This window comes from Schistocerca piceifrons, chromosome 8 (genome assembly GCF_021461385.2).
Source record: "Schistocerca piceifrons isolate TAMUIC-IGC-003096 chromosome 8, iqSchPice1.1, whole genome shotgun sequence".
In the NCBI taxonomy this organism is placed as follows: Eukaryota; Metazoa; Arthropoda; class Insecta; order Orthoptera; family Acrididae; genus Schistocerca; species Schistocerca piceifrons.
The window spans coordinates 109,824,972-109,840,335 of NC_060145.1; the positions used below are offsets into that span (position 1 = coordinate 109,824,972).

Here is a 15,364-nt window from a genome sequence, read left to right on the forward strand (position 1 = left end):
CCCACAGTTCCCCCCATATCCAGGAGAATGGGGTCCTGCAGGGCTCCGTATTGAGTGTATCTCTATTTCTAGTGGCCATTAACAGTCTAGCAGCAGCTGTCAGGCCTTCGGTCTGACCTTCTCTGTATGCAAACGACTTCTGCATTTCGTACTGCTCGTCCATTACTGGTGTTGCCGGGTGGCACTGACAGGGAGCCTTCCACAAGGTGCAGTCATGGGCTTCAGCCCACGGCTTCCAATTTTCAGCCGTGAAGTCGTGTGTCGTGCACTTCTGTTGGCATCGTTCCATTCATCCGGAACCAGAACTTTACCTTAATGATGATCCACTCACTGTAGTGGAGACATATTGATTCTTAGGACTGGTTTTTGACACCCGATTGACGTGGCTTCCTCATCTGCGTAAGCTGAAGTGGAAGTGTCAGCAGCACCTCAGTGCCCTCTTCTGCTGGAGCATCACCAACTGGGGTGCAGATCACTCTATGCTGCAGCTCTACAGAGCACTTGTTCAAACCCATCTTGACTGTGGGAGTCTGGTTTATGGTTTGGTGGCACCCTCTGCATTGCGTGTACTCGACCCAGTGCACCACTGTGGCATTTGACTTGCAACAGGAGTTTTTAGGACGAGTCTGGTGACCAGTGTCCTGGTGGAGGCCAGAGCCCCTCCATTGCAGATTAGGCATGCACAACTGCTTGCCAGTTACGTTGCACACATTCATAGTTCTCCTGAGCATCTGAATTACTGTCTCCTTTTCCCATCCCCAGCGGTTCATCTCCTGCATCAGATCCCAGGTCAGTGCTTAAGATTGCTATTCGCGTCCAATCTCTTCTGTCTGAAGTGGAGTCTGCCTTTACCACTTATATTCGAGGTCCATTCACGTACACCTTCATGGTGTACACATAGGCCAAAGCTTCGCCTGGACCTTTCACATGATCCTAAGGACTCAGTTAATCCCTCAGCTCCCTGCTGTCACTTCCTCTCGATTCTTGACATGTACCGGGACCATGAAGTGGTTTACACTGACACCTCGATGGCTGATGGTCACATTGGCTTCACGTATGTTCATGGAGGACATATTGAACAGCACTCCTTGCCCGATGGCTGCAGTATTTGCACTGCAGAGCTGGCGGCCATTTCTCGTGCTCTTGAGTGCATCCACTCATGCCGTGGTGAGTCGTTTCTTTTCTGTACTGACTCCTTGAGCAGCCTACAAGCTATCGACCAGTGCTACCCCTGCCATCCTTTGGTAGTGACCGTCCAGGAGTCCATCTAAGCCCTGGAATGGTCCAGTCGTTCCGTGGTGTTTGTGGGGACCCCGGGCCACATTGGAATCACAGGAAATGAACTTGCCAACAGGCTGGCCAAACAGGCTACATGGAAACCGCTTCTGGAGATCAGCATCTCTGTAACTGACCTGCGATCATTATTACGCCACAAGGTTTTTCAGCTTTGGGAGACAGAATGGCGTCATCTCAGTACGCACAACAAACTGCGTGCCCTTAAGGAGACTATGAATGTGTGGAAGACCTCCATGCGGACATCTTGCAGAGACTCTGTAGTTCTCTGCCAGCTCCGCATTAGCCATACATGGCTACCTCCTCCGTCGCAAGGACCCACCTTGGTGTCACTGTGGCTCACATATGACTGTCGTCCACATCCTGCTGGACTGCCCACTTTTAGCTGCTCTGCGTTGGACTTTTAACCTTCCCAGCATCCTAGCTTCATGTTGGGCGACAATGCCTCAACAGCAGATTTAGTTTTACATTTTATTCGTGAGGGGATTTTTTATCCTACCATCTAAGGGTGGGCATTTAGCCTTCTCTCTGAGGTCGCCACCCTCCCTCCATTTTAAATCTGTCACACTTTCTTTGCATTTGTTTGTCTTGGTGGTCGTCTTTTCCATACATGTGTTCATCTCACATTTTCTTTTTTGGGTGGACATTTTAATGAGTTGCAGTGTAGCTGGCTCATCCTCTTTTATTATTGTGATCAGCCAGCCCAGACCATATGCTCTATGGTTTTATTACCTTCTTCTACTTTTCCTTGTGGTGCATGTTTTCCTCGTTTTTTTGTTTGTTTGATTCGTTTTCTTTTTAGGTGTGGTGTTGAGTGTTTTTGTACCTTGAGCCTTGCGTGCACCAGTAAAAAGAGACTGATGACCCTGTAGTTTGGTCCCTTTATACCCTAAACCAACCAACTATTCAACCTAAATTCTCCCAATAAACCGAAGTTGACCATTCGCCTTCCTTGCCACAGTTCTCATATGTTGTTCCACCTCATGTCACTTTGCAGTGTTATGTCCAGATATTTAAATGACTTGACTCTTTGAAGCAGGACATTAGTAATGTTGTATCCGAATGATACAGATTTGATCTTTCTACTCATCCGCATTAACTTAGATTTTTCCATATTTAGGGATGACTGCCATTCATCACACCAACTAGAAATTTTGTCTAAGTCATCTTGTGTCTCCTTATAGTCAATCAACTTTGACACCTTACTGTACACCATAACATCATCAGCAAACAATCACAGATTGCTGCCCACTCTGTCTGCCAAATCATTTATGTAGATAGAGAACAACAGCAGTCCTTTCACACTTCCCTGGTGCGCTGCTGATGATAACCTTGTCTCTCATGAACACTCACCATCAAAGACAACGTACTGGGTTCCATTACTTAAGAAGTCTTTTACCACTCACACATCTGTGAACTTATTCCATATGCTCATATCTTCGTTAACAGCCTGCAGTGCGGCACCATGTCAGATGCTTTCCGGAAATCTAGAAGTATGGAATCTGCCTGTTGCCCTTCATCCATAGTTTTCAGTACATCATGTGAAAAAAGACGAAGCTGAGTTTTGCATGAGCAAATGCTTTGTACAGCCATGCTGATTCGTGTGCACAAGCTTCTTGATCTCAAGAAAGTTTATTGTATTCCAGCTGATAATATGTTCAAGGATTCTGCAGCAAACAGAAGTCAGAGATATTGGTCTGTAATTTTGCAGGTCCACTTTTTTACATTTCTTATATACTGGAGTCGCCTGCACTAATCAAACTGGGATTCCATCTGTACCTGTTAATCCATTTGCATTCAAATCTGTCAGTTTTTCTCTACACCATGTATGCTTATTACCGTGTCATTCATACAGGAGTCTGTCTGATGGTCAAATGATGGTATGTTTGTAAAATTCTGCTGTGTGAACAATTTCTTGAATGTGAAATTTAGAACTTTGGCTTTCATTTTGCTATCTTCAACTGCCATACCAGTTTGGTCAACAAGGGACTGAATGGAAGCCCTAGACCCACTTAGCGATTCTACATAAGACCAGAATTTTCTTGGGTTTTCTGCCAGATCTTTAGCCAAGGTGTGACAGTGGTAGTTGTTGTATGCTTCACGCATAGGTCTTTTTGCAGACTCGTGAATCTCTGCTAACCTTTGTTTGTCATTATTTATGAGTTCACTTTTGAACTGATAGTGCAACAGCCTCTGCCTCCTCAGCATCAACTGAATTTCTTTATTAAACCAGGATGGGTCTTTTCCAACCTTTATCCACTCTAGACCATGATTTACAGTCTGCTTGAATTTTACCCATAATTCCTCTACATCCATCTTACTGGAACTAAATGGCGGCAGTTGACTTCTAAGTGAGATATGTATAACTTCTTATCTGCTGTATCTAGCAGAAACACTCTCCTAGCCTTCCCGATTGATTTATTTACTTTCATAATCGTAGTTGCTATAATGACATCATGATCGCTAATCCCCATTTTACACTGACACAGTCGATTAGGTCCGGCCTATTTGTAGCTACAAGATCTAAGATATTTCCATTGTGTGTGGGCTGCTGAGCTAGCTGCTCAAGACATTTTTCAGAAAACGTGTTCAAAAGTATTTCACATGACTGTGTATCTGTAGCCCCGCAATGAATCCATAGACATCCTACTCTATACTTAGCATTTTAAAGTTGCCTCCAGCAAGAATTGCACGATCTGGTTATTTACGCACTGTTGACTGTAGATGTTCTTTGAATGACTCTAGAACTGTCACAGTAGAATTGGGTGGCCAGTAAAAACATCCAGCAATTCACTTGGTTTCACTTACACCTGTTATAAGTGACCAGATGACTTCACTGCCACACTAAACTTTGACCTCAATATAGACAATATTTTTGTCAGCTGCAATGAACAATTGCCCCCCTATGGCCTCTAATCTTTCTTTCTGATATACATTCAACAACTTGCTAAATATCTTGGAGTTTTCCACTTAGGATTTCAGCCAGCTCTTGGTCCCAAGAACAATTTGAGCACGAGAACTTTCCTGGAGGGCAGTAAATTGAGGAACTTAACTACAGATACTTGCACAATTTACTGATAAAATTGTGACAGTTAAAGTCTTTTTCTTCTGCACACCATTTGAGTTCCCTTGATGCGTATTGACTGGCGAGTGTTCATCAGGGCATCTCAAACTACTGCCTAGCCTAAAAAACCCTCATGTGCACTCCACAAGTACTCTGGTATCCGAGTAGCTGCTTCCTCTGTGTAGTGCACCTCTGACCTATCAAGGGGAGTCCTACAAATTCCTACACGATAATGCATGTATAGAAATGTGCAACCGAGACTGTCACAGAGTTGATGAAGCCTTTGGTTGAGACCCTCCACTCAGCTCCAGACCAAAGGCCCTGATCAACTCTGGTAACGATGCTACAAATTGTGAGTTCTGCTTGCACTGTGCACCCAAGGCCAGCAGTCTTCGTCAACTCCGCCAGCCATATGTATGAACTGAAGATTGCCTTAGAATCCATGCAACAGGAATCGTTGGCACCAAAATGAGCCACATGCAGATAACTGCACCTTGCACACTCAGTAGCCACAGGCAAGGCCGCCTCCACATCTCAGATGAGGCTCACCCCCCCCACCCGCCCCCACCCCACCGGCAGACACACTGAGTGCACATTGGCCTTCTTTCCAGCCCTGAACACTATCTATCTAAGGAGCTCCATAATGCAACAAACATTGGAGTCCCCAATAACTAGCAAACCCTTCCCTCTGTGTGCCTTTGCAGACCCCACTGAAGGAGCAGCCACCTGTCCACACTAAAGGTGTTGAATGGGCAAGGCCAGGCGACCAATCTTCACATTGGCCCTCCGCTTAGAGTGATGCGAACGTGTCACCCCCCTGCCTCTAACCCTGCTGTGAGAGTGGATACACCGCGTCGGATGCACTAGGAGGTGTCTTGGAAGCAGATTCTGTGGGAAAAACAAGCGACACTTGAGGCATTCCATGCAATGTGCAAGAGTCTTCACCAACGCTACACCCCGGGGTAACAGCCTGAAGGTTACTGACCAAATCCAAGAGCAAATTCAGCTGTTCGCGAACTGCGGCCAGCTCTTCCTGTGGCTGCACACAGCATGCACACATCCTAGCCATCCTATCAAGACTAACTGAAGAAGTGAACTGTAAAAGCAGACAATCCTAGATATGCAGCTTGCTATCCTCCTGATGTGTCACCAATAGACACTGATGCATTAATGAGCTACATAGCTGGCTGTTCAGTGAGCAACTATTGCGCTACAGACTGAATGAATTTATACTTACAAAAATGTGAGATTAAACTTGCTAGACAGAGAAACCTGCACAAAGTGTAATAAATGTACTTTGTGGCAAACACAGAAAAAGATTAACACTTAACTTGCCACTCTGTAGATGTGTATCAGCTGAGAACTGGAGCCTTACTGACTGGCTTACTAAATGAAAGGACAGTTGCTTTTGAAACAAAACAAATTAGCAACTACTTCACTACAGACCGAATGAATTTACACCTACAAAAACACAGGATTAAACCTCTTAAAAAGAGGAACACACATGAAATTTAATAAATATACTATGTGGCAAACATAGAAAAAGATAAACACTGAACTTGCTGCTCTGTCGATATGTTTCAGCTGAGAGCAGCAGCCTTACTGACAGGCTTACTAAACGAATGGATGATTGTTTCAAAGCAAATCAAATGATCTACTACTGTGTTACAGACTGAATGAATTTACACTTACAAAAACGCGAGATCCCCCCCCCCCCTTAAACACCGAAACACACCTGAAATTTAATAAATATACTATGTGGCAAACACAGAAAAAGATGAACACTTAACTTTCTGTCCTGTAGACATGTATCGGCTGAGAGCAGGAGAGAGGCTCCCCATATGACACTCTGGGCTTCCTTTGATCAAAATGTCCCTGGGGAGAGACCAAGAGGAAGACTTTGTGACGCCTGGGAGAAATAAAGTCTCACAGGCCTGAAAATGTGAGTTGCCAGCTGGCATCATATTATGAACGAAAGCATTGTAAGGGGAAGAAAAGTTAAAGGAGCTTATCTACAAATACATCAGGCTCATTGGAACAGGAAAATGGTGATGATGATGAAGTGATGATAATGATGATGATGATATTATAAAACCCCCTTTTTATGCTTTTCAACCAACTGACCCAGAACAGTGTAAAATGCAGGAAAGTGTAAAACACTTGTAACACAACAAGTAAGAATGAATTAAATTTTGCATATCGAAAAATATCTAAAATAATTAATTATTTTTGTTTCTTTCTAACAGCAGTTAGCTGTATTTGTCTCTCCACAGTATACAAAGCATCAGTCACAAAGGCAATAGCTGAGTGCTGACACATAAACTTTGTTCCAATCATGTCCAGTGGTGTAAATAAACCACAGAAGCAAAAGTCTCTCATGAAATGTGAAACTTATTATTGATAACCGTTATAAGATTACAGTAAATAAAACTTGTAGCACAAAATTGGTCAAAACACAAAAGGTGGCAATCTTTGTAAACATAGAACAGCAGGCACTAATTCTACAGCTTGTCGCTGACTAGGAGGTAATATGGTTCAGGGTATGTCCTGTTTGAGAAAGATGGTGGAAATTGTTGTCATGTTATGGAGTATCTTGAGGAGGAATGTTTACATCTGACATTAGGTTGTACCAACCTAAGAATGTGCGTATAGTACAGAGCAGCGTATTTCATACATAAGTAACAACAATTCGTGAAAGCCCATTATAGAGATGGCCATCTTCAGAAGCAATGTCTTTTGTAAAAATTAAATTACAGCTGTGGTAATACAATGCAGTGAGCAGAAGGAAGGTTGCTAGTTTCCCACCCTTCCTAACACTGTGAACCTGTAATACAGGTGGCTGTGACCCACCATTGTGGGTCATCCGCCTTGATGCCGCCCAGTCCCATTAGGGCCTCTCCCTACGGGCACCATGCAACCACAGGAAAGGCCACCTGGCAGGATGGCTGTTGCCGGGAGTCCTGATGCCCCAGGAAGACAAGCATCTACTCCTTGGCATAGGCAGGGAGTTTACAGATCAGGCATCAGCAGTGCAATCCCTGTGTTGTCAGGGGGCTACCACCAAATGGGTGCATGACAGCCCAAACACAACGGACTGGCTACCGTGGTGGGTATTGGGCGCAGAGAAATCCATTACTGTCATGGGGGAGAAACAGGACAGGAGACAATGGAGGAAGATTACAAAAGTGTCCTCACCAAAATAGTTGAATCGCAGGTGGAGATGCAAAGCCATGACAAGAGGTTCAAGAGATCGAATCTAAGGGCACTATGGATAACTCATGCACCATATAAGGCATCCTTTCCCATATGGCCTGCACTTCTGTAGAATTTGGAAAGTGGCAGGTCACATCATAAAATGGAACTTGAACTTATAGGACTGAAAAGTATGAGACTCCTTTTAGTTCACCTCTTACGACAGGCAGGGATACCTCGGGTCTATTGTAACCCCAGACCCGCAGTGGGAGAGAATTTTGGAAAGTGTGGTCCATCAGCAAAGGAGACTACATATAGGCTGTAGGTGCAACCTATTCTTGAGTACTGCTAGAATGTTTGGGATCCGTACCAGGTCAGATTGAAAAAAGACATCGAAGAAATTCAGAGGCAAGCAGCTAGATTTGTTACCAGTAGGTTTGAACAACACTTAAATGTTACAGAGATGCTTCGGGAACTCAAATAGGAAACCCTGGAGGGAAGGTGACATTCTTTTTGAGAAACACTATTGAGGAAGTTTACAGAACTGGCATTTGAAGCTGACTGCCGAACGATTCTACTGCTGCCAACATACATTGCACGTAAGGACCATGAAGATAAGATACAAGAAATTAGGGCTCATACAGAGGCATAAAGACAGTTGTTTTTCCCACACTCTATTTGGATGTGGAACAGGAAAGGAAATAACAAGTAGCGCTGTATGGTGACTTGTGGAGTATCTATGTCTATGTAGATGCAGGTATGCCAACAGTGCTGCAATTTCTTCAATTCAAGGGTCTTCAGCAGGCTATTTCTAATTCTAGCTGTTGTCCGATTTCCTCATTTCTGTGAATTTTATCCATAGTGGATGCTGTTAAGTTCTTACTTTATTACTTTATCCCCTTTTTTGTATTCAACAGAGAAGAAAAGAAAAACTTTATTTCTGTTGCCTGTTTATTGTTTTAATTCAGTCCTATTACTGCTGCGTTTTTAGTTCATGAATTAGTACAGGTAAAAGGTATGTTTTGCATATGCTGATCTTAGAAGCTTGTACAAATGTTTAATCCTAAAGCATCTGAAAAACTGCATCATAGAATTTGGAAGCTTTTCATACTCTCGTATCGAATCTCTTGGTATGTGACGTTATCTGACAAAACAGCACTAAGTACTGGAACTTGTCTACCATGTTTATTCCTTATCTCAAAGGTTTAGATGACTGCTATAGAGTTCCTACTCAGCACCAAACCAAGTCTTGTCCTGATTACTTTAAGAACCATTTTCATTAATTCTTCCCCCAGTACTTAAGTTTAATTTGTATCTCCACTTCTGTCTCATCCCACATTGTTATATAACAATATTTCACTGATTTCTGTATGATTCTGTGTGGCAGGATGAGAAATTTTCACTTTGCTTCTTATACAAATTAGTGTTAAAGTAAAAGGACAAAACAGAGGGGAGGGTTATTAAGAGTTTCATTCACATTCAGTCTATTTTTTGCTCTGAAATATCTTTATTTGATACAGACCCCATGCTGCGGAATTGTAGCTGGAAACTGGCGCAAGAGAAGCAATAGTAGTCGGCAATGTTCCATTGTATCTTCACTGCGACTTGCAGTCTGTAACAGCAACTCATGCTGCACGTCTGGAAGTTATAAAGAAAATTTAGGACTGATAAAGATGATGTTTTAAATGGCCAGTATTTAACCTATGATGTATTAAATGATTAGACTCATACTGTTGCACTATAATCACAAACAAATTTGACGTAATTTTAAAATCCCTAGCATAGGTGAATTGTGATTTACTCATCTCATAACATACATAAACTAATCATTTGATGGGAGTACAGGAGACACATCAAAATACGGTTACTACAGTTTCTCTGATATAAAGTTAATAAGATGTAGCAGTGTTTAATTATTAATGTAACTTCTTTTGTGAGAAGCTAGATTTACATATTCACATAAAAAGATAACTGATAAACTACATCCTGCTCAAATATTCAGTTCATTGTTCATGAAATCTTCAGCTGTGTAATAGCATCACTGAAGCAGAGTACCATATAACTTACTTTTTGGTGAATCTAGGTTCAAGCTTAGAATGTTCTTGGCTTTTAGCTTGTTGTAAATTTTATTCCCATGTACTGGAGAGTCTGAGCATACAACTTTAAACGATGAGCAGGGAGCATAAAATTTTCTTTATTTCTTATATTGTAAGTGTGATCAAACAAGTTCTCCTTGCATAATTCTAAACTGCTACACAAAAAAATTAGAATGTCATAAATATATAGTGAGGCTATTGTTAATAATTTCACTTTTTTAAATAATGGGCGACATGATTTCTTGGATGCACAGCACATGTTTCTAATAATTCTTTCCTGTAACTTCAGTATGCGCATTAAGTTGCTCAAATACAATACCATATCTTATAACTAACTGGAAGCAGCTATGGTAGGTAATTATCCTTGTGTCCATGACACTGGTATTAGCTAATATTTGCACTGCAAATGCAAAACTACATAGTTTTGTTTACTAGATATTTCACATATTCGTTCCAATTTAAATTCTTGTCTTGGTTTAATCCTAAAAATTTCATGGAATCCACTTCTTCTAGATTTTGATTTTGTGGTTTATTTTGATTTCCTGGGATGTTTATTGTTTTGTTCTGATCTGGATCACATGAGTTTTTGGGATGTTCAGAGTTAATCCACTGAGATGAAACCATGTTTCTAAATGATCTATTGTATTCATGATGTAGGTAGGGATAGTTTCCAGCTCATGCTCCTCAATTAATACAGATATGTCATCTGCAAATAAAACAGATGGGGCATTTATATTGATTGATAAGTAATTAATGTAGAATAGAAACAAAACAGGTCCAAGGGTAGAACCTTGCGAGACGCCTTGAGCTATTGCCTTCTGTTTGGAAGAATAATTTGCTACATTTCTAAAGATAACCACTCTCTGTTTCCTGTTGTACGTGTATGAAGTAAGCCAGTGTAGAACACTACCTCTAATTCGATACCTGTGATGTTTATGGATATTTATTTTATTTAGCGTATGGCATTTAGGTACATTTCAGTATTGGATCACATTATTCTACATTGCATATATTCACAGACAAATATCTAGTCCTTGTATATATTCAATGGATTTTTGGGATGCCATGAGGATTTCTTCAAAGTCCCCACCAAACGCTGTGGCACTGCATTCATCTCTGATGTGTTGGATGGTCTGCTTAGACATGCCGCAGTCACATGCTGGTGAAGACAGCAGTCCTTATTTGAAGAGTGGGTCAGCATATCTTCCATGCCCAGTACTTAGGCAGTTCAGAGTTAACCAGATCTTGCAGGGCTGTTCAAACCCAGGAACTGCTTCAGTAATACAGGCATTAGGTGGCAAGTTGTTGGGGCATTTTGGAGCCATTCTCTTCTCCAAGAGTTGATGTCAGCCCCAGTGAGGCTGTCAAGAGCAAGAGGAGGATGTCCTGAACGAAACCTCTTGATACTCAGATCAGGTATATCGATGCGTACCGGCAGTTCAGGGTTTGCTTCAATCTTGTTGTATTTCCTGACCAAGGTTCCTTCTCATCATATTTTTGGGGGAGGTATATGACTCAGGACAGGTAGCCATATGTTACGTGTAGACCTAACGGTTTCTGAAATAATGCACACGGTGTTGTTAAGTTCGACATTGATTTTGTTCACATGACTACTGTTTAGCCATACTGGTGCACAGTACTCCCCTGCAAAGTCTACCAGGCTCAGCGCAGACATCCTCGAAGTTGTTGCCGTTGATCCCCAGGTGGTTCCGCAGAGTTTATGAATGAGGTTGTTTCTTGTTCTCACCTTAGCAGCTGCTTTTGTAAGGCGTGATTTAAACGACAAGGTTCTGTCTGACGTGACCCCTAAGTGCCTCGGCTCCCTGTTGTTGTTGAGGCATGTGTTGTCAAGGTATACTTCCAGAGCTTTGTCAGCTTCTCTGTTATTGAGGTGGGAGCAAGTTACTTCTGTCTTTGTGGCATTAGGCCTAAGCCTCCATTTATGGAAGTATGCTGCCAGGGCAGACAGCCCGGAAGTCAGGGTTTCTTCCATTGTACCAAAATCGGTGTGCCTTGTTGCAAAGGCCCAGTCATCAGCATAGCCAAATTTCCTACAAGCTGTTTCTGGCATTTTAGCAATGTATAGGCTGAAAAGCAGTAGGGCTAATGCTGAGCCTTGAGGTAAGCCATTTGAAGTAATTTCTGGCTGCTGACTTTGTTTCCCATGACGACCTGGAATCCTTTGTTACCAATCATGTTACCAATAAGCTTTGTCACTTTTTGACACAGAATTATTTTCATCAGTTTATAGAGTAGGCCTTGTCTCCAAACGGTATCATAGGCTGCTGACAAGTCAATGAAGGCCACAGATGTTTTTAATTTCTTTTGGGATCCCACTTCAATGTGTGTTGTAAGGGCCAGGACGTGGTCTGCACAGCTTTGGTTGGGACGAAAGCTGGCTTGTTCTACTGGGATGGCTGTGAGTATTGCCTGACCGAGCCTGTTAAGTAGTACTCATTCCAGAAGTTTGTACACCATGCTAAGCAGCGCTTTGCTAACCTATTTTCACAAAGTTCTTCAAATCACTACTGCAGACAGGAAACATACCCCAAGAACTTAAATGTGCCAAGATAATTGCCCTCCTAAAGCCAGTAAACCAGGAAATCTTCCACAAAACTGCCGGCCCTTACCACTGCTTAGCATGGTGTACAAACATGTTTATGGATAAGAATTGCACAATTTACTGAATCAAGCCATTTGTAAGGTCACAAAAGATCCCTTAAACTTTATATTTTTGTTGTCTAATGATGTGCTAATTCAGTCAACAAACTGGCTAATTGCATCTATAATGCTCAAAGTCAAATTAATTTTTCAAAATAATCTCATATTTTTCAATAAAATTTTGAATCTGCATGGCAGCTGCTTTTTCCAATACTTCTGACAGGTCTAGAAGAAGAGAGATGGGATGATAATTTCCCATATCCTCTCTTGATCATTTTCTGAGCAGCAGTTTTAGTTCTGCATACTTCAGCACCTCTGGGAAACATCCATGTTCAAAAGATTTTGTTTTAGTATTATAGATAGTGGATGTCCTATTATTTTACACATAAATTTGAGAACTTCTGTCGGTATCAATCTGCAGAATCTTTGTTTCTCAGTATTAGTATAATATGTTCCAGCTCTACTGATGACACTGTTTTAAATTTTGTGAGGCATTCAGACATCTGATCTAGTATGAAGGGACATACTTGGTTGTCGTAATCTCCAACATTGACATCTGATTTGGATACATTAATGAAGAATTCATTGAAGCATTCCGGAACATGAACTGGATTTACAATCCTACTTTCAAGCTTGATTTTACAGATTTCATGACTAGATACTTTAATACCTAATTCAGATATCACAACTGACTACATGCCTTAGATTTATTCTCATGTCTTAAAATTAAACTGTTATTTGCCATTTGCTTTTGCTGCCTTGACAACTTTCTTAAATGTACATTTATATCATCTCACATACTTAAATAAGTCAGTATTTTTATTATATCTTAGCTCATTATGTAGCTGTCTTTCCTCAACACTAGAGATTTTCATACCTTTTAGTGATATGTTTCAACTTATTTCTTCTTTATTAAAACAAGTTCTAGGTGGAAACATTTCCTTGAAAATATTCAAAAAACCACTTAAGAATGGTTCAAAGTTTCCACTGACTGAAATATTTTGCTATTCTGTCTCATTCAGCTTGTCATAAAATGAAATCATGTTTTCCTGATTAAAGTTTCTTTTTATGAAGACTTTTTTACACAGAACTTGCTTACTTTATCTGGGCGGCTCAATTAATAATGCTAGGTGATCAGAAATTCTTAAATCCAAACAAAATTTATGTGCATCTTCAAAAACATAATTTGTTAAAATATTGTCAATACATGTAGCTGACAGCATTTTCTCTCACTGTTTCCAAAAAATTCAAACTGAAACCTTTTTTTTTTTATTAAATCAATGAATTTTGATGCTTCACTGCTTTCACTCAACACATTGATGTTAAAATGAGCAGCAATTACATTTTTTTTTTTTTTTTTTTTTTTTTTTTCCTTTTTCGCTTTACTGACGTGTTCTATCAAACACAGATTTATGTAGGAAATGCTCAATTGTGACTTTTCCTGGGATTCTATAAATTGATATAACAACAACAATTAGGTTCCTTAATATGACATAGGAACCCTCAAGATTTCAATTTTGTTTAAGATTTTTACTATAACTTCACTAAGCCAGTGTCCATTTCAATAAATAAATTTAATACTTTTAAACTCAGACAAAAAATTTGAAGCTCATCTATTTTGGAACTTTTGTCATCTGAGTATTCAGCATTTAATCCATTTACATATATGTACTGTCAGTTCTAGTTATAATTTTAGTCAGTTCTAGTTATACTTTTAGGTTTACTATTGATTGGAAGTTATCTTGGCTCTTTGACATCTCCATCAGCACTCATTAGTTTCTCTTATTTCATGTGGTATGACAAGTATCAGTGAACATTTTACTGTGTTTTGCAATCCAGTGTATTAAGATCTAAAACATTTGTTACTTAAAATTTATTAAGATCTACAAATATTGTTCACAATCTGTTGCAATGCTCCTTGATACCAGAGTTTATTCTAGCTATATACTGATCTTCTGTATATTATGCTGCTCATTACAATCCTAGAAGCATTGCAGAGATGTCTTGCCATTTGAATTATGTTTCTTGCCCTGCTGATGATTTCTTCCTCACTGCTGATTTGAAGAAAATTTGTCCCCGTATGTAGGTATAAAACTTTGTAGTTCCAGCTGGATTCATCTCTTGAAGTTTCTTCTGAACATAAGATTTTATTCAGATGTTATCTCATTTGCTGAGACTTGATCCCTGGGTGTATAGCAATTTTTGCATTTGACATTTCAATGCTTTTCAGCATATTGTCACCAGCAACAAGAAACTTGACCTTCACTACTACATTGCTCATTATTCTTTTGATGTATGTCACTTTTGTCTATTCAGTGATTTAAAGTCCAGTTCTTTTTTCAAAACTGCTACATATTCTTTTCAGGAATGTGGCATCATGTCATTCTATCAATTTTTGCGTCTTTGTTAAGAGAAAATATATTAGACGATTCAACCAAAATTTTATTAATACGATGCAGACAAAAAAAGAAAGATTGTTCCTACGTTTCTTCCCACAACCCAGCACAACATTCTGAAGAGTTCAGCTCAATGTGACTGAAAAATCAGTTACTCCCTGAGAATTGATACTGCCATGATAGCAATTATTTTCCCTGGAATATTTATTAAATTTGTAACAAGCCATCATGGAATAACTAAGTCAAGAATTGGAATAATCTACCAATTGTTTGTCTGCCTGTTGTAAAGCTGGTTTGAGACAAAGTAACTATGTCCACAGCATCATCAATTCTGTGACAGATATAATGAATCCTTTCACTGACTAGATCAAACTGACTTGTCTTTTGATCTGCTGGCCAACAGGAGTATGGATGTGGCAGAACACATATGTAGATGACTGTGTGATGTGACCATCTCAGCATTTCATTAGAAAGAAAGAGAATCACTGACAGTTTTCTAGAATTACGGTTACAATTTGAAGATTTAGCATACCCTTAGATCAATTTGATGAGGACAAGAGAAGCCTTATCAATAGGATCTATACATTACACATGAAAAACACTTACAACATACAGAAGAATTAACAGACACACAATCTTCAATTTATTGGGTAACCATCTAT

The 15,364-nt window shown here is 40.2% G+C and overlaps 1 protein-coding gene across 3 annotated transcripts in view; it reads right to left on the reverse strand.

Moving 5' to 3' along the window:
• Positions 1-15,364, reverse strand: part of LOC124711984 (integrator complex subunit 10) — a 134,437-nt gene that overhangs the window by 107,515 nt on the left and 11,558 nt on the right. For all 3 annotated transcript variants that reach the window (XR_007005554.1, XM_047242268.1, XM_047242269.1), the window contains exon 4: positions 9,072-9,187. Coding sequence is in view for 2 of the 3 variants with exons in the window: in XM_047242268.1 (XP_047098224.1) it covers positions 9,072-9,187 (116 nt within the window). In the remaining variant the exon portion in view is untranslated. The remainder of the gene's footprint in view (positions 1-9,071; positions 9,188-15,364) is intronic.